This window comes from Trachemys scripta, chromosome 1 (genome assembly GCF_013100865.1).
Source record: "Trachemys scripta elegans isolate TJP31775 chromosome 1, CAS_Tse_1.0, whole genome shotgun sequence".
Taxonomy (NCBI): domain Eukaryota; kingdom Metazoa; phylum Chordata; order Testudines; family Emydidae; genus Trachemys; species Trachemys scripta.
In genome coordinates this window covers 114694216-114714791 of record NC_048298.1, presented here as the reverse complement: position 1 = coordinate 114714791, position 20576 = coordinate 114694216, and the positions used below count along the sequence as shown (strand labels likewise).

Below are 20576 nucleotides of genomic sequence, written 5' to 3'. Positions count from 1 at the left end.
CTACAACTTTTAAAATTATTTTTTCAGGGAAAACACTTTGTTCTTACCTCACCTTGAAACAAACACATTTATTATTTACTAAAAGGCATGAAAATATTTGGCATAGCCTGATATAAAGGACTGGCCATATTGATTATTATACAACAGTTTAATATAATTGGCTCTCCATTTTTCCTTACCTAGATCCACAAATCCAATATCCACATACAAGCTGGCACATAGTGATCCCAACAGGTAGCCAATTATTGGCCCGATCATTGCTATTGTGTGCAAACATGCTGAAAATATAATGAAGTAGACACTGGTAAATTTACAGACATGTGGCCCTATATGTTTTCCACCTATTTTTTCTTATTCCTCTCCTAGAACCACGGTATTCCAGGAAGTGCAAAGACTAGCATCCTGCCATGTGAGATAGGTTTTTTATTCTTCTCCTTTTTGGTGAAAAAGATCACCTTAGGCAGTATTAATGTATCATTTATTTATTTATTTAAATTTGTTTAGTGGCCATTCAAGACTACAAGAGCCAAATTAACTCCATTCACATAAAACTCAAGTTCAAATCTCAGTGCAGGTAGAATGAACCAGGACTCGGTGGATTAAGATAAAAACATTACATGGAAATTTATACAACCTTGTCATTTTCTTTTGAAGGCAGCAATTGACTAGGAATCAAGGCTACCATTTTCCGAAAGAATCTAAGGACTTAGGCACCCAACTTACATAGGCTCCTCTGTAAATCACAGTCAAAATGGAGAGTAGACCTGTGAGGGTAACTAATTCTTCGGTTAGGTGATCAAACCAATAAAAGAAAAGAAAATTGAGACAACCCAAAATGATTTTTTTTTTTTACTTTTTCAGCACTCTGAAAAAGTCAACAAAATTTCATTTCCGGTCAAATGAAATGTATTGTTCAAAAAGAAAAAAAAGTTTATTTTTTTGGGGGGGGGGGGGGTTGCCTTTATAAAAAGCTGTTAATAAAAGTGAATACAATTTTGAAATGAAAAGTAATTTCAAATTGAAAAGCTAACATGTTTCATTTAGAAAAAGGCACATCCAAATATTTTGACTTTTTCTGATTTTCTAATTTGTGTTTCTGTGGTTTTTTGAGGGAGGGGAGGTTGTTTGTTATTTTATTTGACCAAAACAATTTGGCAAATTCAATACAAATTCACAAAATGTTTCAGTGGATGCAAATCTGCATTTATCAGAGAGAAAAAAAAGCTTTGTCAAAAGATTTTTGCCTGGTTTTAATGGAGAGAGTTTAAAAAAAAAAATAGGATTCTTTAGAGGAAGATGATCTACTTTTAAAGCTAAAGCAAACTTGATCCTGTCACTGTTTCTTCATAACCAGCCTTTTCATTCTCTTAAGATTACCTATGTATAAAGGAGCATCTTCTTCTTTAGCAAAATCATCAAGGTAAGAAATTCCTAGCGGTGTTATTGGCGATTCCCCAACTCCACGTAACAAGTTGCCCAATAGGACGTATATCCACATATATGATGATGCTGCCTTTACACAATCTGTAAATAACAGTAATTACTATCCTTACAGTAGAACAATAAACCATGAGCCTGGCTATAACTCCATTTAACTCTCTCTCTTTCATCTTGCTCAATTGTTTTTCCTTACATAAGATTTAGACTCTATCTAGGTTACCAAACTCATTAACCCCCAAATCATCAGTCCTCCCTTTAACAACACTTCCTGCTATCAGTCACATGCTTGTCTACAAAAGATAGTAATGCAAGGATAATGGTCTGTATTGTTAGGGAAGAATATCTAGAGAAAAAAAAAACAACAGATTGACATTGTAATAGACATACTCTATGACATTTCATTTACACCTTCAACTATGTCCCCTGATCCAGGCTAGCAGTTGGCTCATGGGTCCTAGAGTCCTTTTTCTCCTCCCATGCAGCATACAGCTGCAGATGCTCTATAGGTATATTCTAAACTGGTGGTGAGGTATATGAAGATCACAGAAATGCCAGTTAATTTCCAGTTAACTCTAACACAGGTTGGGTTCTTAAATTTCCTTTGGGAATCAATTCTCCTCACAAATTACAGTATATGAGAAATTCCTTTAATGTCAATGTGAGATACTTGTATCCAGAAGGGTGGGAGAAACTGGACCCCAGTAGTTCAGATACTTCTGAATTGGTAGATGTGCTTGCTCTGAATGAGATTTTCAAGGCTGCTGTATCACTGAAGTGTCACTAACACCCGCCAAATAAGTTACGGCTTAAATGGGGTTTAGAATTGTACTGGCCCTCCACACTGGGATGAATTGCCCTCTTGTGTGAAGACTGATTTATAAGTAGGTCAAAATTGTCACATTTAGATGTATTTTCAGTTACAATTTCTTACCTGAATCTGAATGTTCTGATAAGGTTTCACTGATACCAGTTACATTTTGATCCACTGAGCAGGGAGAGAGACTTGAAGTTGAGTTGACAGACAACACTGCATGCGATGCTGTTTCATACTTATAACTGAACACACAACATTATATTTAGTAGTGATGTTTCTGGGCAATTGAAGAAATACAGGGGTATATTTTATCTCAGTACAGGGGGAATTTTGTGCCTGCTGTTTTGGCGAATAGAGAGAATGGGCATCTAACTGTCTGTGGACCTCATTCAAATTATTTTTTCCAAAGTGTTAATTTAACAGTAAAAAGGAGGATCATTTAAGTAAAAAAAAATAAGGGAGAAGGAGGAAGAAATGAGAAAAAAATGAGCAAGAAGATATCAAAAGCGACTATATGACAGATATAATATTTTAAACGGGGAACTTAAAAGAAATATAAGAAATGTGAAAAGAACGAGGAGTATTTGTGGCACCTAAGAGACTAACAAATTTATTTGAGCATAAGCTTTCGTGGGCTAAAACCCACTTCATCGGATGCATGCAGTGGAAAATACAGTAGATGTTGTATATATATCTTCCTACTGTATTTATTTTCCATTGCTTGCATCCGATGAAGTGGGTTTTAGCCCATGAAAGCTTATGCTCAAATAAATTTGTTAATCTCTAAGGTGCCACAAATACTCATAGTTGTTTTTGCTGATACAGACTAACATAGCTACCACTCTGCAATAAGAAATGTGGACATTTAACTCAGGCTCCTTTGAAAATCCCACTCTTAGGATATGTCAATATGGAGAGTTAGTGCATGATAAGCTGGAATGTAAATCTACAGTCCTCTAGCCTGTCACACGCTAACCGGCAATATGGACCTTGCTACTGTGCACTGAAAGTTCCATTGTGCAAACAGCAGTATGTCAAAGCATACTACAGAACTTTTAGTGTGCAGTAGAAGGGTCCACATAGTGAGTTATTGCATGGTATGCTACAGCGCTGTAGATTTACACCCAGTTTGTCATGAACTAATTCTCCATATAGACAAGCCCTTAGTTATTTTTTGTAACTACAGTCCTATAGTCTCTTTGAATTAAGTAATAGAAATGACAAGCTTGATGCTACTGCAAAACAGCAGAAGAGTTAGAAAGACATTCTGCTGAACATAATTCTTTAGTTTTCTTTTTATAATTATTAACTTATTAAGTATCAGAGGGGTAGCTGTGTTAGTCTGAATCTGTAAAAAGCAACAGAGGGTCCTGTGGCACCTTTAAGACTAACAGAAGTATTGGGAGCATAAGCTTTCATGGGTAAGAACCTCACTTCTTCAGATGCAAGTAATGGAAATTTCCAGAGGCAGGTATAAATCAGTATGGAGATAACGAGGTTAGTTCAATCAGGGAGGGTGAGGTGCTCTGCTAGCAGTTGAGGTGTGAACACCAAGGGAGGAGAAACTGCTTCTGTAGTTGGAAAGCCATTCACAGTCTTTGTTTAATCCTTCAACATTAACTTGTTGTGACAGATATGGCAATTTCGTGCAATATCGTGGACAAACCTTACTGAATTAAGTTAAACCTTACTGAAGTAAGTTTAAGTATTTTAGGAATTCACTGTATTAAGAATGCAAATAGAATGAGGAGTACTTGTCGCACCTTGAGCATAAGCTTTCATGGGCTAAAACCCACTTCATCGGATGCATGCAGTGGAAAATACAGTAGGAAGCTATATATACACAGAGAACATGAAAAAATGGGTGTTGCCATACCACCTGTTATGAGAGTAATTAATTAAGGTGGGCTATTATCAGCAGGAGAAAAAAAACTTCTGTAGTGATAATCAGGATGGCCCATTTCCAGCAGTAGGCAGGAAGGTGTGAGTAACAGTAGGGGGAAAAATTAACATGGGGAAATAGTTTTTACTTTGTGTAATGACCCATCCACTCCCAGTCTTTATTCAAGCCTAATTTAATGGTGTCCAGTTTGCAAATTAATTCCAATTCTGCAGTTTCTCGTTGGAGCCCCTATTCTACTTGTGCTACATTGATGACATCTTCATCATCTGGACCCATGGAAAAGAAGCCCTTGAGGAATTCCACCATGATTTCAACAATTTCCATCCCACCATCAATCTCAGCCTGGACCAGTCCACACAATAAGCAACGGTCACATAAACACCACCCTATACCGGAAACCTACTGACCGCTATACTTATCTACATGCCTCCAGCTTTCATCCAGACCACACCACACGATCCATTAGAACATAAGAACGGCTGTATCAGGTCCAACCAAAGGTGCATCCAGCCCAGTAGCCAGTCTATCGACAGTGGCCAATGCCAGGTGCCCCAGAGGGAATGAACCTAACAGGTAATGAGCAAGTGATCTCTCTCCTGCCATTCATCTCCACCCTCTGACAAACAGAGGCTAGGGACACCATTCCTTACCCATCCTGGCTAATAGCCATTAATGGACTTAACCACCATGAATTTATCCAGTTCTCTTTTAAACGCTGTTATTGTCCTAACCTTCACAACCTCCTCAGGTAAGGAGTTCCACGAGTTGACTGTGCACTGCGTGAAGAAGAACTTCCTTTTATTTGTTTTAAACCTGCTGCCTATTAATTTCATTTGGTGACCCCTAGTTCTTGTATTATGGGAATAAGTAAATAACTTTTCCTTATCCACGCTCTCCACATCACTCATGATTTTATATACCTCTATCATATCCCCCCTTAGTCTCCTCTTTTCCAAGCTGAAGAGTCCTAGCCTCTTTAATCTGTCCTCATATGGAACCCGTTCCAAACCCCTAATCATTTTAGTTGCCCTTTTCTGAACTTTTTCTAGTGCCAGTATATCTTTTTTGAGATGAGGAGACCACATCTGTACGCAGTATTTGAGATGTGGGCGTACCATCGATTTATATAAGGGCAATAATATATTCTCAGTCTTATTCTCTATCCCCTTTTTAATGATTCCTAACATCCTGTTTGCTTTTTTGACCGCCTCTGCACATTGCGTGGACATCTTCAGAGAACTATCCACAATGACTCCAAGATCTTTTTCCTGACTTGTTGTAGCTAAATTAGCCCCCATCATATTGGATGTATAGTTGGGGTTATTTTTTCCAATGTGCATTACTTTACATTTATCCACATTAAATTTCATTTGCCATTTTGTTGCCCAATCACTTAGTTTTGTGAGATCTTTTTGAAGTTCTTCACAGTCTGCTTTGGTCTTAACTATCTTGAGCAGTTTAGTATCATCTGCAAACTTTGCCACCTCACTGTTTACCCCTTTCTCCAAATCATTTATGAATAAGTTGAATAGGATTGGTCCGAGGACTGACCCTTGGAGAACACCACTAGTTACCCCTCTCCATTCTGAGAATTTACCATTAATTCCTACCCTTTGTTCCCTGTCTTTTAACCAGTTCTCAATCCATGAAAGGACCTTCCCTTTTATCCCAAGACAGATTAATTTATGTAAGAGCCTTTGGTGAGAGACCTTGTCAAAGGCTTTCTGGAAATCTAAGTACACTATGTCCACTGGATCCCCCTTGTCCACATGTTTGTTGACCCCTTCAAAGAACTCTAATAGATTAGTAAGACATGATTTCCCTTTACAGAAACCATGTTGACTATTGCTCAACAGTTTACGTTTTTCTCTGTGTCTGATAATTTTATTCTTAACTATTGTTTCGACTAATTTGCCCAGTACCGACGTTAGACTTACCGGTCTGTAATTGCCGGGATCACCTCTAGAGCCCTTTTTAAATATTGGCGTTACATTAGCTAACTTCCAGTCATTGGGTACAGAAGCCGATTTAAAGGACAGGTTACAAACCTTAGTTAATAGTTCCGCAACTTCACATTTGAGTTCTTTCAGAACTCTTGGGTGAATGCCATCTGGTCCCGGTGACTTGTTAATGTTAAGTTTATCAATTAATTCCAAAACCTCCTCTAGTGACACTTCAATCTGTGACAGTTCCTCAGATTTGTTACCTACAAAAGCCGGCTCAGGTTTGGGAATCTCCCTAACATCCTCAGCCGTGAAGACTGAGGCAAAGAATCCATTTAGTTTCTCCGCAATGACTTATCGTCTTTAAGCGCTCCTTTTGTATCTCGATCATCAAGGGGCCCCACTGGTTGTTTAGCAGGCTTCCTGCTTCTGATGTACTTTAAAAACATTTTGTTATTACCTTTGGAGTTTTTGGCTAGCCGTTCTTCTATTTCTTCAAACTCCTCTTTGGCTTTTCTTATTACATTCTTGCACTTAATTTGGCAGTTTTTATGCTCCTTTCTATTTGCCTCACTAGGATTTGACTTCCACTTTTTAAAAGAAGTTTTTTTATCTCTCACTGCTTCTTTTACATGGTTGTTAAGCCACGGTAGCTCTTTTTTAGTTCTTTTACTGTGTTTCTTAATTTTACTGTTTTTCTTAATGTGTTTTTTAACATTGTCTACAGCCAAGCTCTAAGATATAACCGCATTTGCTCCAACTCCTCAGACACCTACAAGATCTCGAGCAAGCATTCTTACAACTATAATACCCACCTTTTGAAGTGAAGAAACAGATTGACAGAGCCAGAAGAGTACCCAGAAGCCACCTACTACAGGACAGGCCCAACAAAGAAAGTAACAGAACGCCATTAGCCATCACCTTCAGCCCCCAACTAAAACCTCTCCAGCGCATCATCAAGGATCTACAACCTATCCTGAAGGACAATCCCCCACTCTCACAAATCTTGAGAGACAGGCCAGTCCTCGCTTACAGACTGCCCCCCAACCTGAAGCAAATACACACCAGCAACCACACACCACACAACAAAAACACTAACCCAGGAACCTATCCGTGCAACAAAGCCCATTGCCAACTCTGCCCACATATCTATTCAGGGGACACTATCATAGGACTATAAGGTGGATAAAAAGCTGGCTAGATTGTCAGGCTCAACGGGTAGTGATCAATGGCTCCATGTCTAGCTCGCAGCAGTATCAAGCAGAGTCCCCCAAGGGTTGGTCTTGGGGCCGGTTTTGTTCAATATCATCATTAATGATCTGGAGGATGGTGTGGATTGCACCCTCAGCAAGTTTGCAGATGACACTAAACTGGGAGGAGTGGTAGATACGCTGGAGGGTAGGGATAGGATACAAAGGGACCTAGACAAATTAGAGGATTGGGCCAAAATAAATCTGATGAAGTTCAACAAGGACAAGTGCAGAGTCCTGCACTTAGGACGGAAGAATCCCATGCATGGCTACAGACTAGGGACCGAATGGCTAGGCAGCAGTTCTGCAGAAAAGGACCTAGGGGTTACAGTGGACGAGAAGCTGGATATGAGTCAACAGTGTGCCCTTGTTGCCAAGAAGGTTAACGGCATTTTGGGATGTATAAGTAGGGGCATTGCCAGCAGATCGAGGGACGTGATCATTCCCCTCTATTCGACATTGGTGAGGCCTCATCTGGAGTACTGTGTCCAGTTTTGGGCCCCACACTACAAGAAGGATGTGGATAAATTGGAAAGAGTCCAGCGGAGGGCAACAAAAATGATAAGGGGGCTGGAGCACATGACTTATGGGGAGAGGCTGAGGGAACTGGGATTGTTTAGTCTGTAGAAGAGAAGAATGAGGCGGGATTTGATAGCTGCTTTCAATTACCTGAAAGGGGGTTCCAGAGAGTATGGAGCTAGTCTGTTCTCAGTGGTACCAGATGACAGAACAAGGAGTAATGATCTCAAGTTGCAGTGAGGGAGGTTTAGGGTGGATATTAGGAAAAACTTTTTCACTAGGAGGGTGGTGAAGCACTGGAATGGGTTACCTAGGGAGGTGGTAGAATCTCCTTCCTTAGAGGTTTTTAAGGTCAGGCTTGACAAAGCCCTGGCTGGGATGATTTAGTTGGGGATTGGTCCTGCTTTGAGCAGGGGGTTGGACTAGATGACCTCCTGAGATCCCTTCCAACCCTGATATTCTATGACCTAATCACATCAGCCACATTATCAGAGGCTCATTCACTTGCACATCTACCAATATGATATATGCCATCATGTGCCAGCAATGCCCCTCTGCCATGTACATTGGCCAAACTGGACAGTCTCTTTGCAAAAGAATAAATGGACACAAATCAGACGTTGAGAATTATAACATTCAAAAACCAGTCAGAGAACACTTCAACCTCCCTGGTCACTCAATTACAGACCTCAAAATTGCACTATTCCAACAAAAAAACTTCAAAAACAGACTCCAACGAGAAACTGGAATTAATTTGCAAACTGGACACCATTAAATTAGGTTTGAATAAAGACTGGGAGTGGATGGGTCATTACACAAAGTAAAAACTATTTCCCCAGGCTATTTTTCCTCCTACTGTTATTCACACCTTCCTGTCAACTGTTGGAAATGGGCCATCCTGATTATCACTACAAAAGTTTTTTTTTCTCCTGCTGATAATAGCCCACCTTAATTGATTACTCTCGTTACAGTTGGTATGGCAACACCTATTTTTTCATGTTCTCTGTGTCAGGGCCGGCTCCAGCATTTCTGCCGCCCCAAGCAAAAAAACTGTGGCGGCAATTCAGCGGCAGGTCCTTCGGTCCTAGAGGGAGTGAGGGACCTGCAGCCCCCGAATTGCCGCAGGTGCCGCCTCTCTCCCTTGGCCGCCCCAAGCACCTGCTTGTTAAGCTGGTGCCTGGAGCCGGCCCTGCTGTTTCCCACTGCATGCATCCAATGAAGTCGGTTTTAGCCCACAAAAGCTTATGCCCAAATAAATTTGTTAGTCTCTAAGGTGCCACAAGTACTCCTCATTCTTTTTGCTGATACAGACTAACATGGTTACCACTCTGAAAGAATGCAAATGTTTATGTATTATTGTGGAATTGTGTGGAACTTCTTTAACAGGGAGACAGGACTAATGTAAACCTGGGAAGTGGTATGAGCTTCAATAGGCCAAACGAGACTGAACTTTCAGTTGAGTGAGTTTCCTAGGAAATACTTGGCAGGAGGGGAATGTAAATTACCCACCTCAGGAATCATCCTTTTGAATCATCCTATACCTTGAGGAGAAACCCATTGTCTGGCTGATTATCTATTCACAGTCTCTTCAAAGACAAACTGGAGAAAGGAGTGACAGACAGATTCATGGGGATTCTTGTTCCAAGACAAAGCAGTTATGAACTTGTAACCCCAGAAAACTCCCTTGGTGGGAATTGAAGGAATATTCACCTGCCACAGTTGGGGTGATCTCTGATCAACTAATCAATATGCAAGTCAGTTCTTTCATTGTTTTAATGTGTTTTCTCTATAATACTTTTACAATAAAAATAAAATGTGCTTTTTTAGGAAGAGCGATGTGGTAACTTAACTGTGAGCAATCACACTGTTTATAGCCTCTGAAGAGAAGGCAAAGGAAACCTGCTTAGGCTGTCTCTTTTGCTGGGGATACACAGTGTAGGCAGGAAGTGTGTAGCCTGAAAATCTTCCAGTCATGAGGTAGGGAGACACATGCCTCTGCCTGAAAGAAGTAACAGCTGGGGAATTGGAAACTTGTGAGGACCATAGAGGGGGAATACAGGTGTGGTTGCCTTGAACTGTGACACCCATAAAAGATTCTATAGTATTGAATATAGGAATAGAAATGTGTTGCATTGTATATTTGTCACTGAATCAAAACTTCTGCTAGAAGCAATGTCATGGGTAGACAAAACAGTGCTTCTCTGAACAAAGAGATGATACATTTGTTGGCAAATTAGTTTCACTAGACTTGAGGATTTTTACTGGTGAGAGCACCCTGAACAGAACTTTTGGCCCAGTTCTGCAAACACTCACCTGAAAAGTCTCACTGAAGCCACTGTATGAGTAATGACTATTTGCTCAAGTAGGGGTGTGCAGGATCAGCCCTTACAAATATATGGCCTAATACCATAAGCTACTAATTAGAATCCTCCTTTAAAGTGCTGGATTTCTTCAACTCCCATTTCTGCAGGGCACCTTCACAGGTGAAGTTTGGAACCTTATATGAGTAATCCCTATATCACAGCTTCCAGGGAAGTGCACATGTATTCCCCCTTCCTGGTCCACCAAAGACACACACACTAGGCTCCCAGCTCCTCAGTCATCACTTCTCTAGGGCTGAAACCCACGTCTCTCTCCCTCCTGAACATGGTGTTGAGGCTGATCTGTTGATTCCTGATTTACACTGATATCCCCAACAAGCCAGACTTTCTAAAAAACCAGCGTCTGCAATTTGCTTTCTCTCCAGAGGCTATGGCAAGTGTATTGCCAATAGTTATAAGTTACCACACAGCTCTTTCTAAGCAAGCACCTTTATTCTTAAGGTGAAAGAATTGCAGAGAAAACACATTCAAACAATAAAAGAACCTACACGCAGAGGTCACACACGCATACACCCCACTCCAGCCTAGGGTTCTGGTAAGTGTCAGTGCTTCAAAACCCAAAACTAGGTTTCCCCCATGGTTACCATTTCATAACTGTTTCAGATTCAGAACCAGAACCAAGACTGGACAGATCAGCCAGTTTCTTTATATAGCTCAGGCCTTTGATCGCCCATCTCCAGGAACAGGTAATCAGCAGACAATGACACTCTCCTCAAGATGTGGCTTTGAAAGACTGTTTTTTCGCATAACTAGAGGCAGGGAATTTGCATTAATATTAGGTATTCCCCAGGAAATCCACTTCACATTTATTGTCCCACAAGTCCATTCTTGTCTGGCACATTTTCAGTATAATCCTTTGAACTCCCAGGCCTCATATCACATCTTCCCCCTAGAGAATTTATGCACAATCCTGAACTACAATAATACATAAATTTTGCATTTAATACAGTGGACCTCAAAGATATTTAAACTTAATTCAATAAGGCTTTCCCCTAGGATATTTCAGGGAATTCCCATATTTGTCACACTCTACTCTTCCATTTTACCAGCATTCGAATGACTGTGAGCAATTATTGAAAGCTAGAGTTACTGCTGCTGCGGAGACTCCATCATGTTGGACATTAAAGATGTTGGACAATGTAGTCAAACATGCTCTTGGAGTAGAATGCATCTTTTCGACTTTTTTGGATTAAGGCCCCAATACAGCACTGAAACACTTTAATCACAGGAGTAGTTCCACTGACTTCCGTTGGATTACTCCCACGCTTCAAGTTTCACACAAGCTTAAGTGCTTTCTTGTAATGGAGTCTCAGGGTCCTGTTCATAACTACAAAAATACCCAGTTATAGAAATCATATGAAATAATTTTAAAATATAATTATTCAACTGAAATTGTTGTGATTCATCATACTTTAACCTTCCATGCAATAACCCTGTTTAAGGCCAGACTCTACCATCCTTCCTCACACTGAGCAATATCTCATTCCTTCTATAGTCCCAGCAATTTCCTAAGACTTTTCCCTTAGAGTTAGCCATAGTAATGTCTTGAAAAGCAGCATGATGCACACTAGGGCTGATGAAAAATTTTCTATCAAAATTGATTTTTGGTGGAAAATTTTGGTTTTCAGGGAATATAAATTCACATGGAAAGTGTCCGCTTTTTACAGAAAACGTCTACTTTCCCTCAAAAGCCTACAAACCAACCAAACCAAAATATTTCTAGCTGAAAATGGAAACATTTTGGTGGTTCTGATTTTTGAAAAAAATTTGGTATTTTGGACGAGGGGAAGGGAATTCCCACCAGTTCTAATGCGTGCTAGTGTATCTGTGGAGTTGCCTGACTTGTATATTTATTCTGATATCCATTTAGGTCGGCCCGAAATATTAATTTGTTCTTAGGCTTTTTGATAATCCCAAACTTTAAAAATACAGTGGTGTTCATTTGACAAAATGGAGAAAGTAGTATAGAATCCCAGTGGACCTAAATTAGCCTTAGTGAATACTTACTATCCCATGAAGAAATGAGGCATTGCTGTTAAAATACTTCCAGCTGACATAATACAACACCCCAAAGCAATGATTTTTGGTCTATGAAATTTGGCTCCAAAATAACTTACAAATGCCAGCACCAGCAAATTACCTAAAAAAGCAAAGAAAACATTACTAGTAGATGCTGTTCATTGTATTTGCTCTGAGTAATTTACTGTATGTTACGGAATACCAATTACCCATCTCAAAACTTCCATCAATTAAGCCAGCTACAGAGGAGGGAATATCAAATCTTCTTTCTATCTGAGTGATGGAACTTTTCATAACTGTTCCAGATAATGTTTTGCACAAGTAGCTGAATGACAAAGCAATGAGAAATACCTGAAGAAAGATGAAGACAGAAGATGGGAGGCAAGGGAGGAGAAATTAATACAGAGACCAAGCGAACTTAAATCTATAGAACAATCTGCATGAATTAAATCTTAATTTAATTAACTTTACTAATCAAACTCCAATGGCGAAAATATGATTTTTCTAACACAATATGAGGCCTTGATCCTGCAAGAAGCTCCCCCTGGGTTTTCAGAAGTGTTTTCTTCCCATTCTGGTCTCATTGTGATCTACAGAAGTCATGTGCACGAGACAACCCAAAGCTTAACTTTGTTTGTGCTTAGTTATGGCATTGCCAGCTTCAGCATCCAGAAAGCACGGCCTCCTTTACTTGGCTGGTCAAAGGCTCCCCAGAATAGAATTTGTGCTTCTGAACCTAAACGCCCTGGATTACAGAATCTGTAGACAGCAACCATCTCAGTAGGGACAGCTTATCCTACTGAAACCTAACATCAATTTTCAAGCTATCCACAACACTGAGACCAACTGGGTGCAGAAGAAACCTTGAGGCCTCAAGGTGCTACCAGAATACAAATAATTAACAAGAATAAGAGCTCTGGTCAGGGGCCACTTGCTGAAACGAGTTCAAACTGTAAATGAATCTTAGCATCAATTCAGTTGTTACTTTTTTTAAGTCAGTTTGTCCATCCCCAGGTTAGAAGTCATGTTGGTATTACAACATAGGGCTTAGCCACAAGCTTCACAATATCCCTCTTTTTGGAGGTCTTGTACAGATTCTTTGGCAATCTCATCCCCGTTTGGATGAAGTTCGAAGTATTTGGATTATATTTGTGTTGTACCCCTTTGCAAAGGAAATGTTTGTATTTGACTTTTTTATAGGTTTAAAACAAGAGCATTTGAATACACACTTTGCTTCGACACAAACTCTATTTAGTATTGCAATGATTGCAAATAAAACCATGCTTATGATGACAAGATAGTCTAGGAGTGCTTAAATATTATCCAGATATTTCAACATAACAGCTTTTTACTGAATCCCAAACAAACAAACCTGTTGCCCTCAGGGTAAAAGTTAAAATAGCTTGTTTAACCTAACAGTAGATAAGTGAACAAATTAAAATGGGTTTTGAACTTTATGATGCTATTTACTGCAACAGATGACAAGCAAAACAAATCCTAAGAAAAAATGTTTTTAAAAGGAGTTGGATGCTGGTTTTGCCTAGAAATTTGACTGAAACATCTCACAAAAGCAGGCTTTAGTCTAAGAATTTTCATATTTACTGGGTCCAACAATTCTGAGATTTTTTTTGGGGGGGACGACACTATTTTCAGTAGTTTTATATCTGGTTCTGACTGAAGCCATGAAATGCAAATAAGTACGAAAGTAGGAACAAAAAAGTTAATTGAACTGTTTTAAACCTTGCCACACAAGCAAGAAGTTAGCAGAACTGTTTTGAATCTCCCCAAAAAATTGACTCCAAAGTCTGATAGGAAGATGAGGTGATTCTCATTGTAACTGAAAAAATTGCGCTCATACCTAACATTAAAGTTATTGTGTCTATTAAATTCTAGTTTCTAGAACTTTCTGTGCTACACTCACCACTGGGATAAGTGGATACAAACTCACTAGCTTCCATGCCTACTTATGCCAGTGGTGAAGTTGGTCCAATGAGACTCCCAGGGATATGAGAGTTTTGAGAGCAGTCCAACTACTATTGGAGATATATAGGGGTGGCAAAATGGGTTCAGCTCAAATAAGGAATATGCTAACCTTTGCCCCAAATGTGAACCAAGCCATTTTGAATATTTGAAAAAGTTGGATTCACTTATTTTTATAATTTTATTACAGGCTTCTGATCAGATCAAATTCATCCCCGGTTGCAGCTCCATTGATTTTAATGGAGTTACACCAAGTATGAATTTGGCCCACGGGCCTAGCCTGAGCAGAAGTCAAACACATAATAATACCACAAGAAATACTGATTTCATGGTACTTCCAGCTTAACCAGAAGCAGCAAATATTATACCAAGAAAGCAAAATTTTCATTAGTTTTCCAGCCCTATTTAGTCAAGACTTTACATAATTTAAGTGAGTCAGTGTGGTCTAGGGGTTACAGCATCAGCTGAGGACTCAGAAGAGCTGGGTTCTATTCCTGGTTACACCACTCTGCTGGGTCACCTTGGGCAAGTCACTTCACCTCCCTGTACCTCAGTTTCCCCTATTGTAAAATGAGGCTAATGATAATTACTTCCTTTATAAAGTGCTTTGAGATCTGTGAATAAGAGCTAAATATTATTATTTTCCTGACACCTTGAGTGCTTGGCCAAACCAACTTTTTGAACTTTGCCTATCAGGACAGGGACTCAGTAGACCCAGTTCAATTCCTGGCTCTGCCACTGCTCTGCTGGGTGACTGTGGGCAAATCACATCCCTCCCTGTGCTTCAATTTCCACATCTGTAAAATGGGGATAAAGATGCTGACCTCCTTCGTGGAGTACATTGAGCTCTACAGATGAAAAATTCTACAAAAGAGCCATACATTATGTATTTATTATTATTGGCTTGTATATTTTTTAAATAAAACTCCTAATATTCTTTTATTAATTGGATGAAAAAAACAGAGGGAACAAGAACCATGCCTGCTTATATACCTTGAAGAAGAACACACATATTATCAATGCTCAACAAATAACAACAGTAATGAATAATAGTAATCCACTGAACCTTCAAGTCAGTGCAACAGGATTTTTTCTTTTTGCCTGGTACTTGTTGGATTGCTCCATCTTCCAAAGACTGGGTAGGCTCCACTTCCAGGTTTGAGTGATTAACATTTGAATCAGTTTCCACTGTCATGGTTTCTTATCTTGAATTGATTATCTGTTTTGTACAAGAAAACATGAGAAAATTATAATAAATCCAGGGCTTCTTCCATAGAAATACTGAAATAGAAATCTGTAATTAACTTTCACCTAAAAAGATTTACACCATGGTTAACATTTTTTCAGTGGTCACTAATTGTTTCCGAATAGAGACAACTTGCACCTAATTTTCAGATATACTGAAAATCTGCATTTCCCACTAGAACAGATACTCTGGAGATGGTATCCCAGTAGACAATTCCACTGGCACTTTAGGGCCTCAGCAATGCTAAAAATTTGGCATGTGTTGGGCACCCAAAATTAGTGAATGCTTACTAAAATGTGGCTGCAGATTTGTGGAATTAAATGGGGGCTGGGGAAGAGCTTCTGTACTAAGATTTTATGAATACGACAAAATAAAGAACATTGCAAGTTGGGTTTTATTTACGTCCTGGACCCCAAAAATGATCACTGTGAAAGTGGAGGAGGAGATGTTGTAATAGGAAAGGAAAGAGATTGGGAGGATAAACACAACAAAAGGACAAGTGAAGGGTTTGGTAAAGAAGACCCAGAGCAGTGCTCTCACAAGGGAAAAGTATCTCTATATTATATATTATACATATAACAAAAAGTACTGGGGGCACTGAAAATTAAGTCCATATGGGAAAAGAAAACATAGGATATAAGTGTTATAAGGAGACCTTTTGAAACTGATGGCAAAAGTGAAAGCCATCAACATCTAAGTGTCATCAACTGGAAGCAAGTTTTTAAGTCTCAAGCTATATGTTACATAGGCAAGAAAAGGGTGAGTCATAGCAAACACTGAACAGCGGGGGTGTTTACTGAAACACCAGCAACAAACACTGTATCCACTACACTAGAGTTGTACTTGTAAGAGATTACAAGAGAAAGTGACTGGATTTCACACAAGGTCAAAGTAAGCCAGGGTTATGTAATTCTGAGATAGCTGTGCTCAATGAGGCACAAGGCTCAGTATATTCTTTGCTGGAATGTAAATAACCAAGATTGCACAACTCCAGTAACAAAATGAAAAAGTTGTGGGCTTATCCTGTGTTCCTTGTGTATCAAAAATATCCAGTGAATTCAAGACTTCACATTAATTTGGGAAGGGGAATTACTCCATCTATTTCATGTCATAGAATAATGAGGAACTGCATTAAAAAAATCACTAGCTTACTGAAGGAAATATTTCTTTATAGAAGGTTACAGTGATGCTTCTCAGGACACCCAGGGTGGAGAGTCACCTTGTTACCATCTGCTCCCTAACGCAACCAGACTGTCACCCACTCACGTGCTGTGCTCTGGGCTACATCAGCCTTGTCTTTGCCTTGCAGGTTGACAACAGATTAACCCCAACCTCCAAGGCCCTTCAAAGTGTCCCACTGTGGTATTCAGCCCCTGATCACTGGATACCCACAGAAATCCTAGATCCTCTGTTCCTAAAGGAAGAGTGTACCACAGTTTACCATGTTTACCTTAGACCCCTCCCCCCTGCTCCTGTAATGCTCTCAGCACTTGACATCAATTAGTAAAACTAAAGGAAATGTATTTAGAAAAAAATAGAGATTCAAATAAAAACCAGTGTAAGAGATGGAAACAAATGGTAACATATAAACCATCACCACAACATGCATTCTAAAGCCCAAAGGTAACTAACAAGTTATCCTCCTGGCTAAAGAAGTTTATCTCACCCAAAGTTCTCTCCAGCATTTCCAACCACGCCTGATTGAGATCCCTTTTCACTAAGCAAACTCATTGTCAGTTTACTTCCTAGGTGAAGGATACCAGGGTGTCTCTTTGCATCCCCAAATATACCAGAACAGACCTTTGAGGTTAACCTCAAGCTAGCCCCCTCTGTTTACCTCCTCTTGTCAGTTTCCTTCTTAAGTCTCCACCTGCTCTCCATTTGCTTTTGACTTAGAATGCTAATAGACTCCTATTGTATGACGTACAATACACCATGGTCCCCCTTGGAGACAAGTGTCTCCCACCCCCGTTCTGGGGAGGAGTCTCAAGATATGCTACCTTTGGCCTGGTCCACACTAACCCCCCACTTCAAACTAAGGTACGCAAATTCAGCTACATTAATAACGTAGCTGAATTCAAAGTACCTTAGTTCAAACTTACCGTGGGTCCAGATGTGGCAGGCAGGCTCCCCTGTCGATGCCGCGTACTCCTCTCGCCGAGTTGGAGTACCAGCGTCGACGGCGAGCACTTCCGGAATCAATCCGGGATCGATTTATCTTGTCTACACAAGATGTGATAAATCGATCCCAGAAGATTGATTGCTTAGTGCCGCACCCGGAGGTAAGTGTAGACCTACCCTTTGAGTGAGCTGTTTTTAACTACAAACCTAGAGAACAATTTTAGTGTACATAAATAACTCCTCACATATTCTCCATACATACATCTCACAATGGTTTTGATGACTAGTGTGATACAGGCTTGCATTAGAGACCTTACATGACATTCTTTTGGTGGATCCAGGGGATCCCTGTACCCCTATATATCCAGAGTTCTCTGCCAATTGGCATCCAGAGGTTTTTAGGTCACACTTACATATGGACTTAGTGGTACAGAATTGTTATTTGGACTAAAATGCAGGGGTAAAAATTTCTGTCCCTAATGTGCAGCCTGAGTAACTGGAATTTGGGCTGGGGAATTCTGTTGGGGCTGGGAGGAAAGAATCCTTCTTCCAAGCCTCTTCATAGCCTCCTGGCTGCAGCGGGTGTACATGTATCCACACCCACACACCCCATTTGTAGAGGAACTGGCCAGCGGATCTACATGGTCATGGATCTGCTTGGCAATTAGTCTGATCTTCCTCTAGCCCAGCATACCTCCAAAGCCCCATCCTGTGCTGGTGTGCAGGTAATCCTTAAAAACAGTATTCTGCAGACATGTTCTTAATCCTTCCACTACCTGTTCATAGAATCACAAGTTCTGCTGTGGATCACTGAGCACGCTGCAGCTTTGGAGGAGAGGGCAAGATTTCCCCCTCCTTAAAACAATAGAATTGTTTATTGTTGATTAAAGATTGGGTTCGGTTTTATCTGTTTTTATTGCGATTCAGTGCACATATTCCATTTTGTGTTCTCTGCTGTGTTGTATGTTTTAGAGCTCGGTGAGTAATAAAAACTATATGGGAATATTTTATTCCACAAAAATTAGTGGAAGTCATATATATTTGCAAATCATGAACCTTATTTAAAGAAAGAAAACACTTGCTGGCATATACTACTCCAATTGGAAAATAGAACAAGGCCCTGACCTGTAATTGGCTCCATGAAGGAATGCCCATATGCTGTCACCAAGCTCCCTAAAACAGTGAATCCATTGAAACAAGTTCAGAAGTGCTTTTTTCAATAGAACAAGGAGATTGGAGTCTTAGAACTAATAGTCCCAAGCCAGAACACAAAAATCATACAGTTCTAAAATCAACTTGCTTCACCCTTCCTGGTACCCTTGAGAGTTGACAATGAAAGAAAGAAAAAACGTAGAGATCAACAATTCCAACAGTGCAGTTGGAACAGATTTGTGAAAGTTGGCTGAACCTTCCCTCCCTTGGGGAAAAGCCAGTAACATTGGCAAGTATCTCTGCCCTGGGTCATACCACAGAGGACTGAGGGCAAAGTTTTCGAAAATGCCTATTGGTTTGATATGGCTCCCATTCACGTCAATGGAAAAACACCTATTCACTTGAAAGGTTTAGGATCAAGCCTTAGAGCTTGTTTACACTTAAAACGCTACAATGGTGCAGCTGCAGTGAATACACTACCTAGTCCGACACGAGGTAGGGGAAAGGTTGCTAGGAAGATTTTAGGAGCAATGGAGGCAGCTGGTTTAGCTGTAGCTGGACAAGTCAGTGATGGAATCTTCAAGAGTCCCTGATGCTCTGAAGCGTTTAGAGACAGAAGCACAGTAAAGAAGCAGGGCAGGGGTAGCTACTTTTGGCCGGGATGGATAACACCTTTGCTCCTGATGTTACAGAAGAGGCCAAGGAAAAAAAAGGTAGTGTCAACATTGCAGGAAAAGCTATATGGAGAGGCCAAGGGTTAGACCTGCTGGCATGCGCATTCTGCTGAACTTGGTTGACCCTAGCCCATGTCCAAAGGATTGGGTGCTGGGTAGGTTCCATGACCACATGAAGTTAAGAAAAAAGACCGAAGGTAAATTTGCTGCAGGTATTAATCTGAACCAAAACATTTCATATGGTAAAAAATAGCAGCCATATTGCTATTCACAGCAAATCTGTTACCTTAGCCCTTTACTTTTAACTTCACTCTTATTTAGAATTAATAAACCTACTCCTTAGGCACTATTATAAATTATTTGTTTTCTTCTGCAAAAATCTCAGACCTAGATTTTCAAAAGAGATTGATGATTTTGGGTGCACATTCTGAGTTACCTTGCAGGAGCCGCATTTTCAGCACTTTCTGAAAATCAGGCTCTTTTAAGGTGTCTCAATTGCACCCAAAATCTTGGCCTCAATGAATAAATGTCATTCCCATTCCCAGAAACATGAGTAGATCGGTACATGAAGGGGATAACCGGCCCCAATAGTAGACCTAAACACATACCTGTAAAGTACTTCTTCATTAACCATCATACAAAATCATTTTTTTAGGCAACTCATCTTAAGAGACATTCAACTCAAAATTCAAATGAAAAGTGATTATATCTCATCTATTTCCACACAACGTGCCAGGATATCAGCCAGTATAAATAAATGTAGTCTAATGATCTGAATGGAGCTATGTTGATTACACTAGCTGAAGATCTAGCCTGATGCATTATCTTGCCATTTGTTTGGATAGCCATATGGGTTTCTCTTCCTCAACTTTAACAAGATTTGAAGTAACAGAGGGTCCTGTGGCACCTTTAAGACTAACAGAAGTATTGGGAGCATAAGCTTTCATGGGTAAGAACCTCACTTCTTCAGATGCAAGTAATGGAAATCTCCAGAGGCAGGTATAAATCAGTATGGAGATAACGAGGTTAGTTCAATCAGGGAGGGTGAGGTGCTCTGCTAGCAGTTGGTGTTCACACCTCAACTGCTAGCAGAGCACCTCACCCTCCCTGATTGAACTAACCTCGTTATCTCCA

General features: G+C 40.1%; 1 protein-coding gene across 1 annotated transcript in view; it reads right to left on the bottom strand.

Annotated features, from left to right (window-relative positions):
• Nucleotides 1–20576, bottom strand: part of LOC117883175 (solute carrier organic anion transporter family member 1B3-like) — a 43402-nt gene that overhangs the window by 20945 nt on the left and 1881 nt on the right. Inside the window, exons 2-7 of the mRNA XM_034782261.1 lie at nucleotides 15316–15468; nucleotides 12479–12620; nucleotides 12258–12390; nucleotides 2372–2496; nucleotides 1378–1524; nucleotides 180–278 (exon numbers count right to left, since the gene is read on the bottom strand). Coding sequence (XP_034638152.1) covers nucleotides 180–278; nucleotides 1378–1524; nucleotides 2372–2496; nucleotides 12258–12390; nucleotides 12479–12620; nucleotides 15316–15444 — 775 coding nt within the window. The 5' untranslated portion in view covers nucleotides 15445–15468. The remainder of the gene's footprint in view (nucleotides 1–179; nucleotides 279–1377; nucleotides 1525–2371; nucleotides 2497–12257; nucleotides 12391–12478; nucleotides 12621–15315; nucleotides 15469–20576) is intronic.